Source organism: Condylura cristata, unplaced genomic scaffold (genome assembly GCF_000260355.1).
Source record: "Condylura cristata isolate star-nosed mole 26May11 unplaced genomic scaffold, ConCri1.0 scaffold00010, whole genome shotgun sequence".
In the NCBI taxonomy this organism is placed as follows: Eukaryota; Metazoa; Chordata; class Mammalia; order Eulipotyphla; family Talpidae; genus Condylura; species Condylura cristata.
Genome location: NW_004567111.1, coordinates 5,971,392 through 5,995,994, shown reverse-complemented (window position 1 = coordinate 5,995,994; position 24,603 = coordinate 5,971,392). Strand labels below are relative to the sequence as shown.

The 24,603-nt window shown below is 58.5% G+C and overlaps 1 protein-coding gene across 1 annotated transcript in view; it reads right to left on the bottom strand.

Moving 5' to 3' along the window:
- STK24 (serine/threonine kinase 24) overlaps window positions 1-24,603 on the bottom strand; it is a 64,273-nt gene that overhangs the window by 9,874 nt on the left and 29,796 nt on the right. The window contains exons 3-6 of the mRNA XM_012723313.1: window positions 21,224-21,454; window positions 5,920-5,976; window positions 1,678-1,786; window positions 1,338-1,495 (exon numbers count right to left, since the gene is read on the bottom strand). Of these exons, the coding sequence (XP_012578767.1) occupies window positions 1,338-1,495; window positions 1,678-1,786; window positions 5,920-5,976; window positions 21,224-21,454 (555 nt within the window). The remainder of the gene's footprint in view (window positions 1-1,337; window positions 1,496-1,677; window positions 1,787-5,919; window positions 5,977-21,223; window positions 21,455-24,603) is intronic.

Sequence of the window (24,603 nt, the reverse complement as noted above, 5' to 3'; positions counted from 1 at the left end):
AAAAAAAAAAAAAATAAGTTCACTCCTCATAAAATTTAAAGCTTGTTAAAGACTGATTTTTTTTTGTTTTGAGATTAAAATCCTCATAAAGAAATATTAAAAAAAAAAGAAAATTTTGAAACATTATTTTTTTTCCCTTCCAATCTAATAAAAAAAAAAAAAAAAAAAAAAAACCAAAAAACTAATGGCAACACTGTGCACCCACTCTGGGGCTTTCTTTAGCTGAAGAACCTGAGTCCATCAACTCAAATCGCTCTATGTCCCAGGCGTGTGCGGCGGCGCTGAGTGACAGACCTCAGCACCCACTGGGAGGCGGGGCCAGGGCGAGGCGCTGCACCCACACGGTGGCCGTCGGAGAGGACGAGCCACGGCCGTCGGCAGGAAGGGAGGGGCGGCAGGGCGACAGTGTGCAGTAAAGAAAACCACAGGGGCGGACAAACCCCAGACGGCCCCACGGACAAGATGACAACACGACCTGTTAAAACCACGCACACTCGGGCCGCCCCGGGGCACAAGGGGTCAGGGCTCAGCACTGAGACGCCCTCGGCAGCCCCTGCAGCGCGAGTTCGATCCCCGGCCAGGGAGCGACCCGCAGGCGCAGCGGACCTCCCTGTCTCCCGCCGCTCCCTCGGCGGTGTTTCCGTGGACCTGACTGTTCTGCTCCCCACCCGCTCCGTCTCCGGGGAGCCCCCTTGCCGCCTACACAGACTACGCATACAGAAATCTATGTAAAAAGAAAGAAAATCACGCACAAACTAACGGTTCCCGACGCTACGGGGGAGGGGCGAGGGTTGCAGGGGTGCAAGAGGTCGTGGTGGGGGGGAAAGAAGAAATCGGGGGGTGGAAGATCACCGGCGAAACCGCAGAGATAACACAATGCAGACGGCGCTGTGTCGGCCCAGAGCCCGCGAGCCCGCCTGCTGGGAAGGACCGCGGCCACGAGGCGCGTCATCGGCAGACTGCGTTAGGTTTCTGTGGGCTCTCCGCTTCCCTTGTGGGGTTCTTCTCCACCCGTCCCTTAAACGTGGCCCCTCCGCGGTCTCCGCAGGGGTACCCACAGCCCTGGGCCCCAGGCCGCTGCCTGCCCCACTCCACACCCTTCCCACTCCGCTCCTCCGCCTCCCCGGGGGCCCAGCACCACCAAACACACACTGTCCGCGCCGGAGACCCCACAGCTGTGACCCGGGGGGGCGAAAGGCTAGACGAACCAAGGAAGCCGCTTCAACCGAAGTCAGGCCTCCCCCACCCCGTGACCTACGCGGGCGCCAGCGCAGGGGCCCTGCAGGGTGCCCACCCACACCCCGCCCCACCCCCCACGCACGAGCGGCAGCCCTTACCTTGGAGTCATAGGCCGACTGCTTGATGACTTCGGGCGCCATCCAGAAAGGGGTGCCCACAAAGGTGTTTCTTTTGATCTGGGTATCCGTCAGCTGGCCCGCCACCCCGAAGTCGGCCAGCTTCACCTCTCCGTGCTCGGAGAGCAGGACGTTGGCAGCTGCAAACAGAACCAGGGCTCAGCTGTGCTGCCCGTGCGCCCACAGACAGCACACACCCAGGCCTGCGGAGGTACCCCACAAATGCCTGCATCTCCCCAAGAGCTGGGGCTCTTTTGCCCCTCCTCAGCACATTGCTCCCCGCTGCGGGTCTTTCCGAGGAGGAAGACAAGATGCCTCTCACCTTTGATATCTCTGTGAATTTTCTTCTCTGAATGCAAATAATCCAGTCCTTTCAGTATCTCTCTTAAGATAGTCGCAATCTGCGTTTCATCTAAGGGGCCAGGTTCTAGCTAACGAGAAGAAAAGAAAATGCCGGCGTTACTAAAACATGTTCAAGAAAGTGGAGCGGATGAAACAGTCGATAGTGATGTCAAATGGACAAGAGCAATTAAAATCTAAAATTTAGTTCATTCCAAAGTAGACATTTTGCCAGAACAGCGGAGACCTACTGAAAGGGCCCTTCAACGAATAAAAAACAAAGCACCAGGTGGGGGAAATGGTTTTGCAGGGTAGAGCCAAGCTGGCTAAGGGTCTCTGGGGGGCCCAGAAGTCTGCAGCTGGCCAGGGGGTGCAGGCAGGAAAACCAAAGCCCAGAAGGCCCAGCGCCAGCCTGGGCATGCCAGGACGGCCAGGTCCCATGGGGCACGCGTGTGCTTACGGCGTACCCGAAGTTGCAAGTAGCCAAAGTGAGAGGCTGGGGCCCAAGAGCTGCCCGAGGCCACTCCGGCAGGAACCTGGATTCTGGAGGCTGGGGAGCACCATCTCTGAGGCGCAAAGCATTCTGGTTACGGAGCACAGAGCGCTGGTGTTCCATAATAAAGACGCTAGCGTCGTCTCATCCCCAGTGAGGCACTAACTGCCTCTGCAGACTCTGATTCTGAGAAACACACAGCAAGGGCCCCTGACTTCCTACTATGCTTAATCGTACAAAGTGGTAAGGAGAAACGTCAAGAACACCGATCCCACTTAAAAAGAATGAGGCTCTGGAGCTCAACTCAAGCCCATTCTGGCTTGCAGGACAGGGAATCCACCACAAGTAATAATCACATAAACAACTTCAGCAGAAACCACCCAGAGCTCCTAAGGACTCGTGAGGGAGCCCTGGGGTGCGGCGTGAAACGCCGATACATTGGTTTTTCACCTGAATGACAACCCCAGTTTCCAGACCGACAGTGAGAGACCACAGCCCCAACTCACACACTTCGTCGGCAAGGCAGACCCCGGACCCCCAGACGTCCACTGAGGACAGTTCAAAAAGATGAGTGTGCTTTAAGCCAGGGGGATGAAACACAGGCACCCCAGGGGAGAGTCCCCCCACCTTGTGTGACCCTTAGACAGAGAGGGGCTGCTTGGGGTGCTGGGCTCGCTAGATGAGGGTGGCAGAACAAAACAGCTGTTTGGGGGCCCAGGGGGCACAGCCCAGACCCCTCCTCACTGCCTGCGGGCAAGGCTCCTCCCCCTTCTACAGGAAAGTGCACAAGGGACCCAGTGGGTGGGAGCCAGGGGTGCCCCTCACTCGCTGTCCTGTCTGCCCCCACACCCAGGACTCGGGGCTCAGCGGGCCTGCCCACGGTGCGGCACACAGAAGCCCAACCGCCTGGTCAACCCACTTGCCAGGAATCACCCCCAATTCTGACCGAGGTACAGCCCCAACCCTACCTCAGACTCAGGCCCCCCGAAGCCAGCTTTCCCAGTCACCGGAATAACAGCCTTATTTTCAAGGAGCAGAGTGACTAGCGCTAAAGGACATCGCCCGTCTTGGTAGGTGCACCTGCCTCCTTCCACGCCTACTCCAGTGTGTGGGCTAGAAACCTTAATGCTCACAATGAGGAAGACGCACTCTCCTCGCCACCTGGGGGAGGAGCGGCGGGCAGGGAGGCCGGCCTCTGTCCCCGCAGGGTCCAGTCTTCACAGTCTTATCACAGAGCTCAGGCTCCAGGCTCCAGGCTCCAGGCTCCAGGCTCCAATCCCAAAATTGGAGGAATAAAGCTTTCCCGTTGTGTCCCTCCTCTGTCTGGTTTCCATGGGACCCCGGATTCATTTTCATGTAAAGAGAATTCCGGCTGGGTGTAGGTCCTTATCCCAGGACACGCCCTCCTCCTCACCCGGCCTGGAGCCCACCGCCCCCGAGCTCAGTGCCAGGTGAGGGGAGCGGTCACCTTCCCTCCCATCCATGGTGGCATCAGGCGCAGGGGAGGGCTCTCACAGCCTTCGTCAGAGAGACGTGACCCAGCGGAGGGTGAAACGGCACCAGCTCGGTGGTGCGGCTGTGTAAGACCCGGGTGCTGTGATGAGGGGAGAGAGCTATGGCCGAGAAGACGGACGCTCAGGAAGTGCCCTTTATGTGGGCCCAACAGCTGGTCCTAGCTGGTCGGCATAGCTGGTTGGCATTTTCACGGGCAGGAAACCTGACACTCAAGGGGATGGTATATGGAGGCGGCGCCTGCCTTCGGGAAGCCACCGAGCGAGCGCTGGAGCATGCAGGCGAGCAGACGCTGGAGGGTGCCGGGCCGCCCCTGCCTCACACAAGGAAACAGGCCACCTCCAAGCCAGGACCTCACCAGACACCGGCTCTGCCAGCAACCTGACCGTGGGCTCCCCAGCTCCCAGAGCCGTGAGAATAAATATGGCTAAGTCACCCGGCCTGTGGGATCCGTGACAGCGGCTCTGGGTGATGAAGATGATTACTGAGTGTGTGGAGAGAGAGAGGAGTCTGAGAGAACAAAGGGAAGCAGTGAGAATGGTGGGGTCTGCGAAGGGTCTCCCCGATGCCTCTTCCTTTCCCCTCCCCAGCCCACCCACGTGGGGGGTCCTCAAAGTCACATGCGAACCTACTGACTACGCCTACAGTGAATTTCAGCCTTTCGGGAGACAGTCCATAAAAGCCAGGTAGACTCTCCCGGGGAAATGCCCCAGCCCAGTTATTCGGCTACATGGTATCCAATTTTCATGTGACAGGGCCTTGATCTTTAAAGTCATTCGTAAACATGTAACAGACACTCAAAATCAGCTTAATGGCTTCTAACATTCGAAAGAATAAATACTTGGGCCCCATTATTTAAGCCTGCTTTCCTGGGCGGCTGGGGCAAGCCAGCAGTGTGGGCAAGGGGAGGTTAAGGCTTCGCAGCAGCCGGAGAAGGGGTCCGGAGTCCAGCGAGCCCTCCGGACCCCTTCTCCGGCTGCTCCAGGCCTCACCGCGGGGCTTCTCCTCGGCGGCAGGGCCGGCTGCTTCCCGTCCAGGAGCTCTTGTGTGGAGCCGGCTTGCTGGCAATGGCTGAGTGGCTGTTTTGTGTTTTCGAAGTGGAGAGTTTGAAACTTCTTTCCAACTGCAAGTTCTAAAAATCCAAAGCCCCTCAGACTGCTAGCACCAAACAAACTGAATCGCTGCGGCATTCAGAACGAGCAAACTCAGGCGCTCAGAGCCGCGGCTCGGGGACTCACGGCCTGAGAAGACGGCTCCCGCAAATAACTTTATGCCACAAATGAAATTCACTTAGGGTAATAGTAAATCTAATTTCACAAAATGAGACCATTTTCTACATTCCTGCGGTATTTCCCAAAAGGGAAAAAAAAAATTGAATCTGTTTGTGTAAGTGCACACTTATGGGAAGGAAGCGCCGCGAGTCAGAGCGTGGCCGCGGTCTCGCTGCTGTTTCTGTCTGATAAAATGGTTTGGGCCACGTTACATTTTTTCCCCTGGGTATTTCCTTTTTGCATACCACTCTGACCCATGGCTTTTACAGCCTGACACAATGCCACTTTTTAAAGTGGGCGCACAGCCTTTTCGAGACAGGCACAGACTCAGTGGCCGGCCCTCCAGAAGCCCCCAACGGCTTCCAGCACTGGGAGAAAGCCAGTGGCCAGCTCGTGGCTGTCGGCCTCTTCCCGCTCCGGCTCCCAGGGCAGTGAAAGAGCTGGCCCTGCACCCTGACAAGTCTGCACCAGCAGGGACACCACCCCCCCGCCCCGCACCACCTGGGAAATCTCCTCCCACTTGGAGCGAGGCCACCCCAGCCTGGTTCCCCCGGTGAGGCTGCCCCCTGCTGGACTCACACCCCATCCGACCCTGGGAGCCCCCCATCAAAACTTGAAGCTTAAAAATTCTGACTGTAGGTGGATATACTGTAGAGACACTCTGGAAGCTGAGTGACCATGGGAGACAGAAAGGACGCCAGGACAGCAGCCCAACAGAGCCGGCTCAGGAGAGCAGGCCGGAGCCCCTGGAAAGACGGCGAGGACTCTCCGGGCTGCATGGAACAGAGGTGCTCTCGGCACTCCAGCAAGCAGAACACCTACTACAAGGGAGAGGTAGGCCCCTTCGCATGCAACTTAAGAGGGAAAAAGAAATGAACAAGCACAGAATCGTCTTTAAAACCAAGAGCGGCTGAGAAGGGCCCGGTGCAGGGGAGGTCGTAGCACCTACCAGGTCCAGCGCGGAGCCTCCGCCGAGATATTCCATTATTATCCATAATTTAGTGTCCTGGAACAACAAGGAAAGGACAATTATATTCAAAGCAAACAAAGCCAGAAGAAAGTTCGTTCACATAGTCCCAGGGTGGTTGTCACTGAGTCTGGAACTAGAGTTTGAAAGCCGGTGCCAGCAGGAACGTGCCTGGGTAGTCTGTGCAGGAGACCGTGCCGCGCGGGGCCTGGCGGCCTTGGCCAGGGTCAGGTCCCTCACCCGGGAGCTCGGGCTTGCATGGCCTCCAACAGCACCTCCAACCGGGCCGGGGGCTCGGCGCCGGCCCCCACCGCAGCCTAGGCCAGCAGCGGCCACACGTGGCCCATCCTAGCCTGGGAGGGTGGCACCTGCAGCCACCGGGACAGGCCGTGGCCATTCCTGAGCCACGGCTGCAGGTCCCGCCGGCCCTGTGAGCAGAGGGGGGCCATGAAGCAGGCAGCTTCCTTCGCTCCCCTGTTCCAGACACCCCAAAGGCCTCCATGCTCTTCAGGGGGCTGCCAGGAAAAAGGGTCCAGCCGCAGCCTGGCGTCTGTGCCTGCCCAGCCACCTCACCAGCAGCATTCAGTGTCTTCGGGGCAACCTCTCCCTGGTCTCCTGAGGCCACTCGGCCCTGGGGCACCTGCCGTTCTCTTTCAACCCAAACGTCACAGCTCCCTGCAAAGCCAGGCAGAAGCAGGGCCACCGCAGGACAGCCGCGGCCCGGCCCGGCAGACCGGAGGCTACCTCCTCCCGAAGTACTGGGTGTGAGGCTGGGCCTGGCCACAGGACGCCAGAGGGCACCCGTGGGGGTGACCCTTCAGTAACATGGCGGCGGCAGGGGGCACTAGAGGAGGGTCTCTAGCAAACAGTCAGGGAACCGTCCGTAACGGTGGCTGGCGATGGACAGGGACCGGTGACGGACAATCGTCGACAATACAGCCCAGGACCTCTGGGGCCCAAAGCCACCCTGCTGGGCATGCCAGACAACACATTCAACACTGGTCAGCCTGGGGTGGGACAGGCCAGGAAGCGCTGGACAGGCCTGCGCTTGTCCTCACAGAGTCAGTGCGGGTATGGCCCGACACGTCCCCTCAGGCCGTCACCAACTCACGGGGGACATCTGGGGTCCAGGGTCCTCTCGTCCAGACTGCAGCACGGTCATAATCTCTGTGCTTCTAAGTCTCACAGCTCCATCGACTAGAAATGAGATCGTGAACGTGAGGCACTCTGCAAAGCTGCGTTCGAGCACTACACCCAGCAGAGGCCACCAGCCTCACCAGCATCGCGCCAGCGCTGCCTCGGGAAAGCCCAACAGCCCAATGAACGGGCCAAACAGCAGTTCCCTGCGCGGGGGTTTCTGAGCAAAATAAATCCTGGACAGAGAGCCCCCCGCAAGCCAGAGGCGAGGCTGCCGGTGCGTCAGGGCACTCGGGCCTGGCCCCAGACCCAGTGACCCCCGTGGAGTGTAAGGAACCCTAGGAAAAATCAATCGAATTTCATGTTCCCAAAAGACCTCAGATGTGGGCTCTGGTGGGAGGTGAAGGTGTGGCGGGGGTGGCCTGGCGTGGTGGCACCCAGGGGAGACCCTGCATCTGAGACACAACGCTGGACACCCACGTTATCTCAACATCTGGGGGGAAATGTAGAAGAACACTTTTTTTTTAAACTCATTTTTGTCACTACCCAAATTCTTAATTCTTCCACCCAGCCCACAAAAGAAACCCCCTTTGTGGGGACCGAGACCAGGACCTTGCCTCCTATGCACAAAACAACACTTGATCGAACTTAGGGTAAACATCCCGGTTGAGAAAACAGCACACCCGAATCCCTTCCCCCACTCCCTGTCCCTCCGCGCTTAGCAAGTTTCGACTTCCTTGCGATGACTTGCGATGACGACGGATCCCTCCCCTCAACCCCATTGGCTTTTAAGACATTAGACCATCAGACCACCCCCCTCCTCCCTTACCTTCTGGGCCGCCCTCAAGTATAGATATATGACTGCTGTAAGAATAAAGCTCTCGCACGCGTCTCCGTGTCTGCGTCCTTCTTTGCGCTGTCCCTGGGGCTCTGCTCCCTCACCTTGCTGGTCAAGGCCCCCTGCACCCCTTGGTGCACTGGCAAAGCCATTACAGAATCTAGACTGACTCCTCACCGCTGAGACGGAGTACAAGTCAGATTGCAAGTGAAAAATTAAAAAATGGACTTGAAACAATGCACGTTATGACTTCACAAGGAGAAGAAAACAGTTGTTGAATAAATTCGGGATCAACTGCAAAGGCAGTGAGGTGGGCACAGCGAGGTGCTGCCCTCTCCCTGGACACTGTGCGCAGTCGGTCACCGTGAGGCCCCCCCGCACGTCACAGGAGACCCAGGCACGGCAGGGCGACACGCAGACCCCTCCCACGCCTCACCGGCTCCTCACGGCGCGTCCCCTTTCAGGTGTGACCCTGAGAACCCAGGGGCAAGACACGGAGCCACAGCCACCCTTTCGCTCAGCACCGGGCATCAGTGAAGAAAGCAACAGACTCAAGCGGGCAGGGTGCTGGCTGGCCCCGGGCACGTTTATTGAGATACCTGCACCACCACGGGCGAGCAAGAGACCCACTTCCAGAGCGGAGGGTGCCCGGGCATGTGGCTTTTTTTAAAGATCTATTTATCCATGCATACAGAACTGGGGTACAGGCCAGAGGTGCAGGGGCGGTGAGAGGCTTCACCAGAGACAGAGTGGGGAGCAGAGCAGGCAGCTGGACTGAAATATACCTAGGGGAGCAGCGGGAGGGTCAGGAGAGGCCTCGGGACTGTGATGGAAGTGATGGAACCCGCACGGAAGCGGCCGCAGCCAGCTTGCAGTGCTGGGTCCTTACCTGCTGCGCCCCCGGGGAGGGCCCTGTATGTGGCTTTCTAACGCAATTACTTTGTGGAGCTTATCACTATGGGTCAGGTCGGTGGTCTGTAATGACTAACGACTCTCCCCCTCCAAGCTCCATCAAGGTACGCGCTGCCTTACCGCCTCCACTCTATCACCTAGGGTGTGCCGGCAAGGCGGAGGGTTTCACTGGGGCCACAGACATCCTTGCAAGGTTAGTTTCTACAGATCCCATAATCTGACCACAAATCCGAGGCTACTGGAAGGGGAAGGTCAGGGGTGGAGAGTTAGGGGGAGGGGCCCAGGGACGGTGGGTGTCTTGGCCGTGGGTGTGGCAGCAGATAGTTGAAGCTGTGTCCTTTTACCCTTAAGTCACACACAGGGTTGTAAAGCGATGTTACCATGGCAACGGCAACAACACACACACAGATCCTAAAGCAAAGCCGTCTCCCTGCTACAGGAAGCGCGTGAGCACAGGCACCGGCCAGTGCAGCTGCCTCCCACCCACTCTGCGGCCTCGGTACCTGTGAGCTCGGGCTGCCGGCGCCCCTGCTGGCTCCAGGCCCACCCAGGGGCAAAACACAGCCTGCGTGCTGGTGCACAAACTCAGTCGCAGAAGAACATGGCAGGGAAAGTCCTCATAGGACAAATGGGCGGGGCGGAGGCACGGCATTTTTTAAGATAGTACACTGGAAAATCTAGGCTGAAAAAGACCCTGCCTCTGTGAGGTGCCAATTAAAAGGTACTCTGGAAAGAGCTAGAACGACAGGCAGAAAAGGGTGACGAGATGGATCAAGTAGTGTCCTAAAAATAATAAATTTAAAGGCGGGAGGAAGAGGTGAGAAGGGAGCGGGAAAGAAATGGTTCCAGTTGTGAAAGACGATCCAGCAACTATTTTCCTGTGCTATCTTTTGCTGACGTAACACCGACTGACAACCCAGTGATGATTTAGGCATATGGGCTCACCCCGCTCCAGCGGCTTGTTACTACACCCCCCCCCCATCCAGCCCGGGACACAGCCCGCCCACTCCTCCCCACCCCACCGCCTCAGTTCTCCCAGCCACTTCACTGACCCGCAGTCCTGTCCCAGAGTGCACAGTTAGATTCCAGGCGCTCGGGGTTGGCTTTGTTTTCTTTTTCTCTGTTCCTTTGTTTTGACTCTTTATACCCACATGTAAGAAACCATCAGCACTCTCCTGTCTCCTTCTGACTTACTTTGCTCAGCCTCGTCCTCTCCAGTTCCACTTACGCCGTCACAAGGAGCAAGACCTCATCCTGTCCGCACCCTGTCCACTGTGTCCACAGACCACGCGTTCCCAGTCCACGTGGAGTCCTCGGCACCAGGCTTGTTTCCAGAACTCCGCTGCGCTGACGTGCTGCAGTGAAGCCTGGCGCGGACCTTCAAGTCCGTGGGCTTTATTCTTCAGGAGGACGCCGCGCCGGGGAGAGAAGGGCCAGGGGTTTCTAGAGCCCAGCTTCTGGAGGCCCCCGCCACGCTTCTACGTTCCTGGAGGCAAAGTGGCTCCCTGGCTATCTTCATCGGGGGCATTTCACCTGATGCTCCCAAAAAGTCCGCTGGTGGGTGGGCAGTCCTTTCCCGTTCCAAAAACTGAGCCCAGGGAAGGAAAGCAGCTGAAACGCAAATCCAGACCCTCTGGCTTTGAGTCAAGCCCCTGCACGAGAACCTCCGTGCCAACGATCCCAGGTTAAGCGGTATCCAACGGTGTCCGGCGGGGGGGTCCACTGCCCAGTGGCCATCCACCACAGTTAGCTACTGTAACTAGCTTCTTCCCGGAAACCAGAGGCCGCGAAGGTGCGTGCACGCGTCGTCTGTGCCGCGTGGCCTCTGTTGTGTTTCAATGACCGAGTCCTCGGCGGGACACGGGCAGCTGCTCTCCCGCAGCAACAAAATTGGGCACAAACCAGTAATAAATCTGTTCGTGGGAAAGTTCGTACACCAAAAGCTGGCTGAGACTCAGATGGATAAAAATACTGCTTCACATGCACAGTGGTGCAGAGAGATCCCCGCCCCCTCGCCCCACCTCTCATCAGACCACCACCGTCCACGGCCACGAGCCGCCCTGGCCGAGCAGGACGCTGGGACGTGCTCTGCCGCCCCCTCGCGGTCGGGACATCACGGACCTGATCACGGAGGCCGAGCTCCCAGCCGAGGTGGGACACCCCCGAGACGGGTGGGCGAGCCCAGAGCACAGACGCTACTGCGTTTTGCAGAAACCTCAGCGGCGCCGAGTAGGGCCGCAGCCTCGCCAGCCACACTGCGCGTCCCAACACGTGGGTGCCGGGCTCCTCCGCATGCCCCGGTCGCTGGGGGCGGGATGGAGCTTCGGGGCAGCAGGCCTCGGAAGGGGCTCTGCCGGGCGCAGGCCAGTTCTCCCCTGTGCGCTGGGGAAATGCTCCTGCCCCTCTGAAGGGCTTCTCTTCCGTCCCACCGTCCGGCCCCGCGGCTAACCTTGGTGTTCTGCAGCTCTGGAGTGAGCCGCGGATGCCCACACGCTCTCAATGCCCGTGAGGTCTGGTGACAAAGCGCTTCTGGGCACGGCTGCGCTGCACTTGGCTCAGACACGCAAACCTGGCGCCGGGACGGCCCGGGCTACGCGGTCGGGCCCAGGCTGGGTGGGGGCCGGCTCTACTTCCACCTCGGCGGGTGCAGGACACCTCGCCCACCCCGCCGCACCTGGCCGCTCGCTCGCGGGCCGAGTGAGAGCATGACAGTGGCGCCCACCGGGCAGGCGCGGTGCAGGGCTGGGTCTCGTCGCCGGGCGCGGGAGCAGAGGCCTGCGGCCACGCGCCGGGGGGAGACACTGCGCCACGCTGGCGAGTGGTCGGGGCGAGCGTCCACCCTGGAAGAGCCTCTCGTTCACCGCACACCGAGCAGGTCGTTATACAACCGACATTTACAGTATCACGACATTTTCTGCCTCCTAGAAATCTGCTCAGACACGTAGGCCAGAGACAGGAGCGAGGGCACAGCCCCTGACCTGCCCAAGCCCACGCGCCGCGTGAAGCTGCCTGAGGTGCAGACACGCGGCCGCGGGACTGAAGCGACAGTCGGCATCTGGCGCCACAGGTGGGACCTGCCAGAAACCGGCTCGAGCTGCTTCACGTGAAGTAAAATATTTGGTCTAAAGGGAATTTTAACTCATTTCAACGATCTGGCCAGAAAGCCAGGGAGCTGCCACGGCCCCCGGGGGCTTAGGCCACCACACTGGGACGGCGAGACAGGGGTGGCCGCCCTGAGCCGGAGCCCTGAGCCGGAGCGGCCTGCGGGTTTGGCCAGCTCGGCCCAAAGCAAAGTCAAGCAGCTCTGCTTCCACCCAGGGCCCCCAGCAGTCTGACCACACGGGCTCGCAGTGCTGTTCCTGTTTTTCCCAGAAGCATGGGACAGACACTTGAGCACGAGAAACCGCTCCCGGGAACACAGAAGTGCTTCTCCCCATCCCCGAAGCAGCCGCAGCTGCTGGCAGCCGAGGCTCTGCTGTCCCCACACCCCCACCCCGGCGCCAGGCTGAGCACAGGAACCCCATTAAGGCCGGAAATGAGGAGTCTGCTGCTGCCCCCGGGGCTGCAAGGCCTCCTCTCGGCAAAGAACCGGGCCCCAAGGACGCCGCCCTGCCTGGGCAAGAAAGCAGAAGAGAACTGCTCAAATCCTGGCTTAAGTCACAAGGATAAAGGCTTCTGCTTATTGCTCAGAGCAAGGAAATTCTCATGGAGAAAAAGAGAAGTTATATGCACTTGCTCCGACAGTCAGAGAAGGCACGAGGGCAAAGAACCCCCCAAACACCTGTCGGGGCGGAGGGGCAGGGGGCTGTGCTCCGCTGGGCCGGGACCCACACCTTGGCCAATGTGGTGGCCTTTCTGGAAGAACACTGCACCTCCCTTCCCCTACGAAATAAAAACCCAGCTCACACACATCAGGGGAATTCTCAAGGAGGCGCTGAAGAGCGGCGCCTCTCATCGTGTTTATTACAAAGCACGAGAACTCCCCGGCTTACGGGGGACCCAGCCCGGGTCCTTTTCCTTGGGAGTGGATTAACTGAAGCCAACACGCAAAAACATAGAAACGAGCAGCATGGAAGGGAGACAGATGTGTGGACGTGTCTTTAAAATCAACTGTGTCTAAACGGCCAGCTGAGACAGCACAGAGCCCAGAGGAACCACAACTGGACGGCAGATGGACCGGGCCATCTGCTTTCCCCGCACCCACGTCTCTGCTCCTCCAAGTTTCCGCATCCTCAGAGTCCCGCAAGGTTAGAGCCCGCGTTTCTAGAAGCCATGGCATCGTCTGGGTGCTCCTGACTGGAGCACGGGGCCAGGGAGAGGGTGACCCGGGCAGGGGACCCCGCACCGCCCCCTCGGGCACGGGAGCTCTCGCTAGCTCCCCGCAGCACCCTCGCTCCCAGCCCTCAGGCTCAGCCAGGAAGGCCCCTCGCCTGCGGCCGCGCACCAGGGGGTCTGTGAGGTCCCTCCGGAGCCCCACGAGCACCATCAACGAACTTCTCCGAGCAGGTGGTTCTTGCTTCCCAGTCCTGTGGGTGGGCGAGACAGAGACAGCAGAGGTTTCCCGACCTCCTCTTTCTAGAACCAATCTGGCCATTCAAGTCTCTGCTTAAACTTTGAAGTGAAAATACAAGAAAGGAGGAGGGGGAAAAAAGGAAACAACAGCAGACCCCAGTGGTATTTACATCACAGTATGACTGTGACGTATCACTGTGGTTTGAAACTCCTGGTCTCTAATTAACCAAGGTGACCACACAAGGGGTCAGTGCTCAGGAATGGGGGGGGGGGGCGCGCAGGCCCATGGTCCCTGAGGAGCCCAGGTGCAGCAACAAGGGCCTGTCAGCCTCTCGTTGATTTCTCTTTACATTTAGACAGAAAACTATGTTACCTGGACAGTAAACTACGCGGGAGCATGCAGAGAGCCGGCTGGTGTGACCAGGCAGCGAAACTGGACTTGCGTCCCCAAACCACACTGCAACAGTGCGGCCGGGGGGGTCGGGGGGACAGCTCCCCGGGGGGCACTCCTCCCTTCAGGACACCCGGCAGGCCTTGGGGTGAAGTCAGCTGCTCTCCGCTGTCCTGCTTCAACTTCCAAACTTTCTAATTAAAACATTAAGATGGACACTTCACTTCCTGCAGACTTTCTTCCCCAGGAGACAAGTTTTCTCATCTTTAGATAAGTTTTCTCATCCAAACCATTAAAGACAAAAACTTGAACAAAATCGCTATGAAGCGCCACTACTGACGTGTGTGTTCCTTCAGGAGTAAAAGCAGCACTGCAGATGGACAGAGATTCTGCCCACGACAATCACGCTTGTGCCGGCTGCACGCAGACTCCAGGGCTGTGCAGGTCTCTGGTCTGTCCTGCCTCCCCCACTCAAGATCCGAGCAGCACCTTCCAGAAGGTCCAGAACCTGGTTATCAGAAATCTGCGTGGACTCGCACCAGACTCAGAGGCGGCGCCTGCGCAGCAGCTCGCAGCAGCCCTCCAACACCAGGGAGCAGGACGAGAGGAGGCGCAAGGCAACAGTGGTCGCCTGCAGCCCGATGAAGCCCCACCAAGGAGGACACACTCAAAGCCAAAGGGCCCTGAGTCGGGGCATTCCCGTCCGCAGCCGGGAGAAAGTGACAGCTCTCTTCCACTCACTCATCTACGCTCCTCGGAAGGAGGGCTACTAGGTACCCTGGGTGACCGAACGCTACATCGGAAGCAGGACAAGAGGCACTTCCGGACACCAGGGCCATGTGCCCACTGACCACCAGGCTTGCCTGCCTTTGAGGAGAGCCAGGCACTGAAGGGCGAGGTCTGGCTGCAAGCTGACCCCAAGGTCCCTGCAACCAGAGATCAGTGTGGATTTGCAGGTGGCGCGTGAATGCCCCCTTGCTCCAGGAAGGAGCCTGTGGGCCTGTGACTAGCGTTTGAAAAGGGAAGAAGTGAGCACCAGTGGAGAGCCCCACCCAGGTGTGAGGGAGGCCGGAGCAGGGCAAGGGTCTGGCAGCCACACCTCAGTGCAGAGACAAGGCTGGAGCACCTCCTGCGCCAGGGCAGGAGAAGCTCCTTTTCGGGAGCCAAGGTCATCGGCCAGACCTCTCAACCCGACGTCTGCTCCTCCTGACAGCTGCCTGAAGTCCACATGCCACTCTCCACCAGGCTGGGCTGGAAAGGAGGAAAGGCGTGCAGGCCAGTAGACCCTGCACGTGGCTCACCCTCACCCTGCAGCACTGGTCGGCAACTACTTTGCCCGACCCAGCTCGGCTGCTCCATCTGCAAAAACAGGGCAGAGTCATCAGGCCTCCTGGAAGCCTATCACAGAGAGCCAGCCTCACGCTCAGTCGCCGCCCTTCTAACAAGGCCTGGTTACACAAGTTACTCCTAGCAACTGTATCTTCACCAGCCCAACAGCCACCCATGCCCATAGTACTCCCCAAGCCCAGCAATGCCACCTGCACAAGCCCGCCGCGCAGCACCTCATGTGTCATGGTCTCCTTTTTTTTTTTTTTAAAAAGATTGATTCATTCATTCATACAGAACTGGGGTACAGGCCAGAGGTGCAGGGGCAGTGAGAGGCTTCACCAGAGACAGAGCGGGGAGCAGAACAGGCAGATCGACGAAGTCCACTGCTGAGGGGAGCAGCGGGCGGGTCAGGAGAGGTCTGCCCCGCCCTGTGGGTCAGCTCCGGGCTGGGGATAGAACTTGCACCAACCACAGCAGCTGCAGCCGGCCTCAGTGCTGCGTCCTAACCCACTGCACCACCGGGGAGGGCTCTCAGGTCTCCTTTTAAAGAAAAATCCCCCTCCTGCGGGCAGAGAAACACCTGAAGCCATCTCACGCGTGGTCACGTGCATGACAGAGATCACAAGGCCCCACCCAGCTACCTGCACATCAAGCTGACCGAAGGGAAGAGAAATGGACTCAGTGGTGGGAGGGAGAAGACTCTGTTTTAAATTTGATTCAAATGGGTGTGAGATACTCTCTTGGAGAGGAGGGAGTCACCTACAAACTGTTCTAGAAAGATGAACTGTCGTAACATGCCCAAAATCAACTAAGCCTGGTAGGTTCTCGAAAGGCAAACGTGTGAACAGCTACTCAGCCCTCCTGCGATGAGCAAGAGTGCCCTGTCCAGCAGGCCGGCCGCCGTCTCAGCTGTCAGCCGCAGGGCATCAGGGCCACACAGGCCGGCGAGGCGGCCGCGGCCAGGGGAAGCCCCAGCGTGGGGAGGCCGGGTCTGCACGCCACTGCCGGGAGGGGGCGTCTCGGGGCCTGCAGTCGGGCCAGCCCAGGGCCAACCAGGGCCGGCGCCAGGACGTGGGCCCGACAGTAGTTACAAGACCACAAACCAAACGTGAGCGTGTGGCAGATGCTGGCGAGCAAAGGAAGGGGCCAGTCCCGCCACACTCCTGCGACGGCTGAGCTGCCCCATTACTGCAAGGGAGTCTGATTTCCCAGCCCAGCGGGACCTTCAGCTGCTCAGATGCTGGGGAGGCTTCTAGATCAATGTCAGCACACAGGTGCCTCAGAGGGGAACGGCACCCCAGCATTCAAGAGTGGAGGGAACTCCATGCATGTGCGAGGCAGGAACTTATCCAGCACAACTAGCCGAGAAGGTGGCAGCAAATGAAAATCCAGCACTAGAGCCAAATGCAGGGGTGCCGCGCAGCGACCACGGCCGGGAAGCCACGGGGCTCGCCGGGCCTCAGAGGGCACCTGCAGGGCGCTGACGTGACAGCAGGTGCGCACCCCAGGAGGCAGCAGGCATGAGAGCAGACTCCCTAAAAGGACACAGAAGAGCCCCCCCACCCCCCACCCCCAGGCAGGGGCTGGCTGAGGAATCAGACTCCACAGGAGGGCGGGAAGGTGGCCTGCATGTGCCCAGGAAAACCGGGGCCCAGGACGGTAATATGAAAAGACAGGCGAACACAACAAAGATCACTCAATGCTGAAAGACACGGGGTCGCCAGGGGAGGGCGGGGCTTCGTTCGGTAGTGAGGTGGCACTGGAACCTGGGGACCAGTGGAATCATACGGTGCTGAAAACGGACGGGAAATCGAGGGCGAGTAGAGAGGAGGCGCCTGGATCCCCAGTGGGTCCCCAGCGACAGTCACCTGCCAGCTGCCGTGCCCGGGGCTGCCATCCTTCTGGAAAGTTCCAATGTAAGGAAACACGCATCTTCCCCAACGCGGACCATCTTCAGGGACGGTCACCTTTGTGGCGCCTCTGGGCGGCCTTGTTAGAATCGCCTGGAAGCTCTTAGAAGCCCACAGCTGAGAGCCAAGATTCCGAACCTAGAGGTGGGCTCACTCCTTCACCCGAGGCCCGCTAACGGGTAGGGGAAGTAGCCAGCATGTGACTGGCCGGGGTAACACGGCCGCTTTTGTGGCTGGGGGGGGGGGGGAGCCTGAAACCAGGGTCTGCAGAGGGACGCGCTCCGCTTTAGCACGAAAATGGCCCGCTGGCAACAAGAAATTTAAAGCACATGCACTTAACACACGTATACAAGGGGGGTAGCGGGAAGCAACATCTCTCCTGCTTTACCATTCACTGGTCCACGTCAAACCAAACCCAGATAATTCTTCAGACCTGGGTCAACATCACTTCGCTGGAAAGCGTCCAATACACCCAGGCTCTGCCCAGGAGCCCCCCGTGAGGGGGAGACCCCCTCGCTCCCGCTGGTGACCCATGCCCTGGGAAGCAGACTGGCCCTGCTCCTCCATGTTACTCGGGAAAGCTGTTTCTGTCGTGAGCATGGACAAGAGGGGGCCCAGGAGCTCCTGAACCCGGCTGTGAACCAGCCTCTCCACCTTGCCCCCCGGGGGCCCCCACAGCCTCTGCTTTACCTGACCTCAGAACAAGAACAACCCAGGAAGCACCACCCCAATACGTCAAACCCCCAGAATGTCGCCTGAGGTGTGCACACACACCCCCACCCGTGGGCGTGGACACGAAGCTCATCCTGGCACTGGCCACCAAAATCATGTGGGCAGAACCACAACCACAGGCTGCCAGACATCACATCCACAACACCCTTGGGGCTACTCCCAGAGTCACAAACGGCAGCCCCAGAAACACGGCTCCTGGGGCCGGCGACCTCGGCTGGTGCCAGAGCAGAGCCCCCGCCCGCCCCCGCCCCCCCAGGATGCCTGTGCAGGGCCGGCCAGTCATGGCTCACCAACGACCATCCAGCCCTGGGGCCGTGGCCAGCAGGGTGAGCCCCTCTCTACCCTGGGCCTCTCCCGGTTCCTGAGCAGCAGGACCCTGCTCCAACGCTCCACCCGCAGCCCACTCCGTCTCGTGACATGCCAGACCCTGTGACGGGAGCAGGGTGGACAGGGGAAGGCGCTTCTGTAAGAATTCCTGGGGCAGGGCAGAGTTTGCACATACCAGGCACCTATCGGAATTACGTGCGCCCCAAAACCAAGAACCCCTCCCCCTACGCCTAAGTTCTCTGGAAGCAGGGCTCAGCACAAGAGGTTTGCCGAGGGGCAGCTGGAGATGGGGGAGACAGCAAGACCAGACATGTGGCCGCCGGCAGCTGCGCACCCCCGTGCCCACACTAACTTTTCTGCTCTGCATTCGTGCTTTCTGGAGTTAGGCTGAGCAGGCTCTCTGGTCCACAGGACCAGGGGTGCCGCTAATGGCCCCTCATGCCTGAGCAGTCTCTGAGGGGCAGGAGTGGTGAGCGGGTGGGCGGAAGAGTGGAGGCGGCAGCCTCGCTGAGATGCGGGTAAATGTCCCTCGCTGCTTCCCCTAAGGTACACTGACCGGTTTTTCTATTTCCACCCGGAAATACTCCTGATGGAATTTCCCCTTTGGGGAAGGAAGACAAGTATCTGATGAGGTCCAGAGAACACGGCTCCAAGGGCGTCCAGAGTGAGCCTGCGGCACCCCAGACCGCAGCCCCCGGCCCTTCACCCTCTAAACCTCACCCCGGACTCTCTTGCATCAGTTTTCCGGTGACTCAATGGGCAGAAAGAACTACCCTGCAGAGTTCCAGGAACTGGAGAGCGCCCGCTCGGGAGCCTGGGGCCGGGGTGGGGGGGTGTCCGGGGAGCCCCCTCCCTCAAGACTGACGCCACGAGAGAACCCCCGAAACAGCCCCCTGGTGCTCTCCTGGCACCTCACTCGCTCTGGTTAAGCGAATGTCCGAAAATAATAAACCTGTACGAGAACATGACAAACCTCACATTTGGTGATTTAATCATCTGCCTTTAAGGCTCATGAGATGTGACTCATTTGGCACAGAGAGCTTCGCCGTTTAAAAAAGAACACTTTTTAAGTTACCATTTACGTGAAATCTCCCACATCAAGCACTTGTGAACTCAGTCTTTAAAGTCACCGGGTGAGACGGCCATAAGCACCTGCATCTGTCCGTGAGGGAGTCGCCAGGCCTAAAGCCCCCAGTTAGGGCCTGTACCAGCAGCCTGAATTAAAGCCTGGCTGTACCTCTAAGTGAATCCCAAAGGGGAGCTCACACACACACTCGCTCACACACACTCACACCCAGCACAGGCACAGAATCCTCGGGACACCACTAAGCATGCCAGGGCCCTGCTAGGCCGCCCGCCACCAGGATCCTGAAGCCCCTAAGTTTTCCTCTTCCTGCACACCACCTGCACCCATGCGATTCTATTACAACCTTACAGGTGGTATTTTTTTCAATGTATTTTTTAAAGATTTATTTACTTATGCACATAGAACTGGGATACAAGCCAGAGGTGCAGGGGTGGTGAGAGGCGTCACCAGAGACAGAGTGGGGAGCAGAACAGGCAGATTGATGAATTACACTGCTGAGGGGCGCAGCGGCCGGGTCAGGAGAGGTCTGCCGCGCCCTGTGGGTCACCTCCAGGGTGGGGATCGAACTCGGCGGTGAGGCGGCCGTGGCCAGCCTGCAGTGCTGCGTCCTAACCCGCTGCACCACCAGGGAGGGCCCGCAGGTGGTATTTTTGTGGCAGAACACGCCAGTAGGATGTCTGGGGTATGGATGCCTCGGGTTAAATATTCTAGCTGGTTTGATTTCCCAAGACTTAAACACCTAAAAGACAGCAAATAAAACCCTTCAAGTCTCAGATTCACCAATATAAACAAAAGTTGTATTTCCCCTGTCTCCACCCCAAATAATTTCTGTCTTGGTTTTCAGATTTTAAGGGGAAATATGCTAGAAAACAAGTCTGTAGTCCACCTTCCGTGACCTTTTGACTTGGCCACATACCAACTGCTTTGGATCACTTCTTCTAGGCTAGGTTTTAGAAACCAAAACATAGCTACGAGGCCCTTGACACAAACCCAGAGATGGAGAACCCCGCTTCTGCCCATTTCCTGATTCAGCCTCCCTTAGGTAAAAGTCCCCCAAGGAACCCTCGGCCCGTTCCCGTCAACACTCAACTCTGGAGCCCACAGGTAATGTCACAAGGACGTGAAAGCCACATGGAGCAGTCATCATCTTCAACCTCACCTCAAAGCCCCACCGCAGGCCTCAGCCTCCCCGCCCCGGCCCCGACAGGACTGGAGCATTATTTATCTATACGCATAAATAAATAAATCTTTAAAAAGTACATTGAAATGTACTGGCCAAGCCGTGCCCTGGCTCATGGGGCCGGCCCGTCCCGACTGAGGACACCGGGAGCCACAGGGGGCCCCAGTCTCCAAGACCTGGGGTTATGCTGCCTCCCTCAGGAAATAGTTCTTTCTGCCTATGAAGCTTCTGTTTCCATGAGAATTCATCAAAATATTTTTCTTTTTTACCAAGTCTTATGTTTTCTGAAAAACGCATTTCCAAGTCCAGTGAGCGAGTGTCCAGGAAAGGCAGGCACTGTCCACCTGCGTCAACAATGGCAGCGTGGTTCAGGCAGGGGTGGAAAACCGTTCTTACTACTATTCCATCCTCTTAAGGAACTGATGAAGATCAGAGACCTTCTGTAGTTTGTGCAATAACTAGTATTTCACTTCAACTATCTTTTACTTACCTAGAATTCTTAAAAATCAAATTTGGCAAACTAGCTCTCAAATCAACATCAATTCTTAGCAGTAGTTTGTTTGTTTTTTTAAAGAGCATTAAACTATATTTGAACACTCCAAATTTCAAAAGATTAATGTTCTTAGGTCGGCGTGAGTTTTTATAAGCCACGTTAAGACAAGGTGACTAATGGTTATCTATAATAACTTAAATGCACTTGTTTACGACAAAGTCCCATCAGAGACACTCTTTCCTGTTTGAAAGGGGATTTGGACATCAAACACTTTCACCAAAAATACATTTCTCAGGTGACCTTTCAGATGAGGGAAACCATCACAGCCGTGTTCTTTTGACTGCAAAGGTGAAAGCCTGTGCCCTGCCTTTGAAAACCTGCGCGCAGGGTCGGCCTCCTTCAAGTCGCGGAGAATCGCGGGCTCTCTTTAAGCCTTACCTTCAGGTAGGACCCGTAATATTTGGTCACGTATGGGCTGTCGCACTGACTCAGCACTGTGATTTCTTGCTGGATGTCCTCTATCTCGTCTTCAGCTTCTTCCAGATCAATGATTTTTATGGCAACCACTTTCTGAGTCCGGTTGTCAATGCCTTTGAACACCTCGCCGAAAGAGCCCTTTCCTATTTTCTCCAGCTTTGTAAAAAGCTCTTCTGGGTCCGCTTTCAGGTTCTGTAGGAGAGAGAGAGAGAGAGGAGGTTCATTTCAGTAGCCCCGGACCATGTTCCTTCCCGTCTGACCACGTTCCTTCCCGTCTGAGGGTGCAGACACGGGATCCTAAGGCTGGTGTTCTCCCACCTGAGGACAGGCTGGCCGTGGGCCCAGGGCGTTGGGCAGGATGGAGAGACTTCCAAGTCTCCCCTTCGAGGGTACGTGAGCCCACAAAACACAGCAAGCGGAGAACAGGAGCAGTGACCCAGCTCAGCGATACGTACTGGGTAAGGCTTTTGTGAAAGTAAGCAAATGTCTAAACGCCTACTGGAATGTGTTCTAAAAGACATACTAAATTTTCGACAGATAAACCACTCTAATCCAAGTAAGTCATCAATCTATCTTCTCTCTCCACCCTCTCTTCCCCGACAAATTTTCCAAACCGAAGTCGGCCTACACTGAAACGCGTGTTAGCCAGCTGTCTATCTTCTAACGGGGGAACCAGACCCACGCTTAACTCTCTCAGCAGGCCCTGCGTTCAAGTCCAGCAGAAGCCGCCCTAGGCATCTTAACTGGGGCTGTTGTCCTGGCCGGACGGTCCAGCCAGGGCCCCTCTGTCCTGCCAATGCCCCACGCTCTGCACGCCTTCGGCAAGCTGGCACCGCCACCGACCGGCTGGCACGTGAAACAGCACACGCTGCCCGGAGCGCAGCTGGGGCCCCACCACCCACCCCAAGGGCTCCCTGGCCAGAGGTGAGCGAGCCCTGAATTCTCAGCGGGCCTCCACCTGCCACCCTATTCCAGACGCAGCTGCTGGAAGGGGAGGCGCCATGTTCTCCCCCACTTTCGGGCAGCCTCCCTGGGCGGCGAGTCCCAGCAGGCCACGGAGCGGCCTTGCGTGGAGCAGCGGCGCGGCGGGGGCGCACGGCCACGTAAGCGGGGGGACCGTGCGAAGCGGGGAGCGGGAGGACAGACCCTGGATGAGCCACGGCGGCTGCTCGCGGTCCAGGCGGAGAGGGCAAAGCGGCAGCCTCGACCTGCTGGTGGCTTTGGGGCGGAGCTGTTAATTTTGCGTCTCTCTCGTCCAGCACCCTCCTTGTTCTCCGCAGAAGGTGCTTAGACTGGCAGCCTTCAGGACTCAGTCTCTGCTGTCCACAGGTCTGCAGATCCAGAGAAGCCAGAGCCCAGTGCTGCACGAGGCACCCCGGCCACAGCGCCTCGAGCTCTCACAGCACAGGAGCCGGGGCTGATGCTGTGCCCGGAAAGCGGGGGGCGGGAGGCGGGGGCCCCCACCTTTGCCATCTTCCCTCCCCACCTAGTTACTGACTCCGCACGCCAGCTCTCCGCCTGCAGGGGAATCTGGGTATATGCTAGTTAGTCTGGGGATGGTTGAAGATCTCCAGCCCCTTATTAACCAGGTAAACAGCAAACGTCTCCAGGGAGCTCTAGGAATGGACAGATCTTTCCCCATCCGCAAACCTGCTTTGGAAGTATGCCTCAGCGCCTGGATCTGAGGCCGAGGCTGCAACACAGACACAAGTGTCCCTGCCCAGGGCAGTAACAGCCTCATCACCCCCAGGGTGCCCCCACCTGCTGCCGGGGGCTGCCGGTCCCTGTAGCTGCTCACAGTCAGAGCAGCTCACCTCCCCCGTGGTTCTACGACCTCTGACAAAAACTGAACAAGGCGTAAATCCAAGGAGCCTCCATGTCCAGCCTCCGATCCCAACCGCCGAGTTCCCCCAAACTGTTCAGTCACATCTAGGGATCCCAGCACCAGCGGCCCAAGGCCACCCTCGTGACGCTTGACACGGGACCTACTCTAGCTAATTCTTCGTTGCTTTTTTTAAACACACGAAAATGGGAGGAAAATGACTGCAGCTCTGGTCAATCAACCTATGTTTCTGGCCAGGACATCCAAAACCCAACCCCCACACCCCACCCTTCTCAGGACACGGGAAAGCAGTGTCCGGAGCTCTGCGAGGTCAGCAAGGTCAGAGGTCAGCAAGAAGCCCCTCTGCCCAGGGAGAGGGTGCTGCACCCTGCCCTGCTCCTTCTGCACGGGAGCGCCTGGGGGGGGGCGGGGAGGCCAACCCTCCCCTCCCGCCCAGAGTCCTGTTCTCTCCAGGTGCGGAGTGACCAGGAGGCCTTAGGGCTGTGGCTACGCCTGTGCCCCAGCACCCTGCGGGGTGTGCAGCGCCCGGTCACCCCGCCTCCGGACAGCACCAGGCACAGGGGAGCCAAGGGCTTTCACGCCCCTGGGGTCACGCGGTCCTGACCTGACACAGCTTCTGCACCCCCAGGGCCCCCACAGGCGCTCCAGGGGGTGTGGGTGCACTCTGTTCAGTGGCTGGTCGGTGAGGGCGGGGGCCTAGACACCGAGGCAAAGGCAGGACACAGGGAGGTCTGGTTGAGCAGGAGCCTGGTCCGCATAGACACACAGCTCACAGCAGCACCCTGTACTGCAGCCGAGGCAGCCAGAGGTCGGAAGCACCCTCCCCTCGCCCGCCGCCCTGAGCACTACTGGGCTGGCAGTCGCCCCTCCCCGCCAAGCTGCTCCGAGAAGGCCCCAGGTGGAGCCAGGGTCCTGACCCCTCCTCCCGGGAGACCAGGGCCCCAGCACTGTCCAGGAACCAGAACCCGCAGGGGTGGGGTTCAGGGCGGCCCTGTCTACGCCTGGTCTCCCTCCTCCGGGCCTGGTGCCTGGCCCAGGAGCTGTCCTGACACCCTGAAAACCCTGCAGCCCGTGGGCTCACCTGGCCATCACCTCTGTCCCCCACGCAGCACCCAGCTTCCCTTCCTTCTCCTCAGTTACACCGAACCCAGACGAAAGAATTTCATGGTCACTGAGAAAACCACAGTAAAGACAGCACTTGGCTCTGCGCTCCCGGCCTGCCACAGGGTTGGCAGAGACACGGGTATCCAGGACTGGGCATCACAGAGGAAGGGGCAGTAACTGAGACGGAGGAGCATTCCCCACACCGCAGCACCCGCCACCACCCGCTTAGCAACGGCAGCACTGGCTGTCTACACCGGCTGTCTACACCGGCTGTCACTACCGGCTGTCTACACCGGCTGTCACCACTGGCTGTCTACACCGGCTGTCACCACTGGCTGTCAGCACCGGCTGTCACCACTGGCTGTCTACACCGGCTGTCTACACCGGCTGTCTA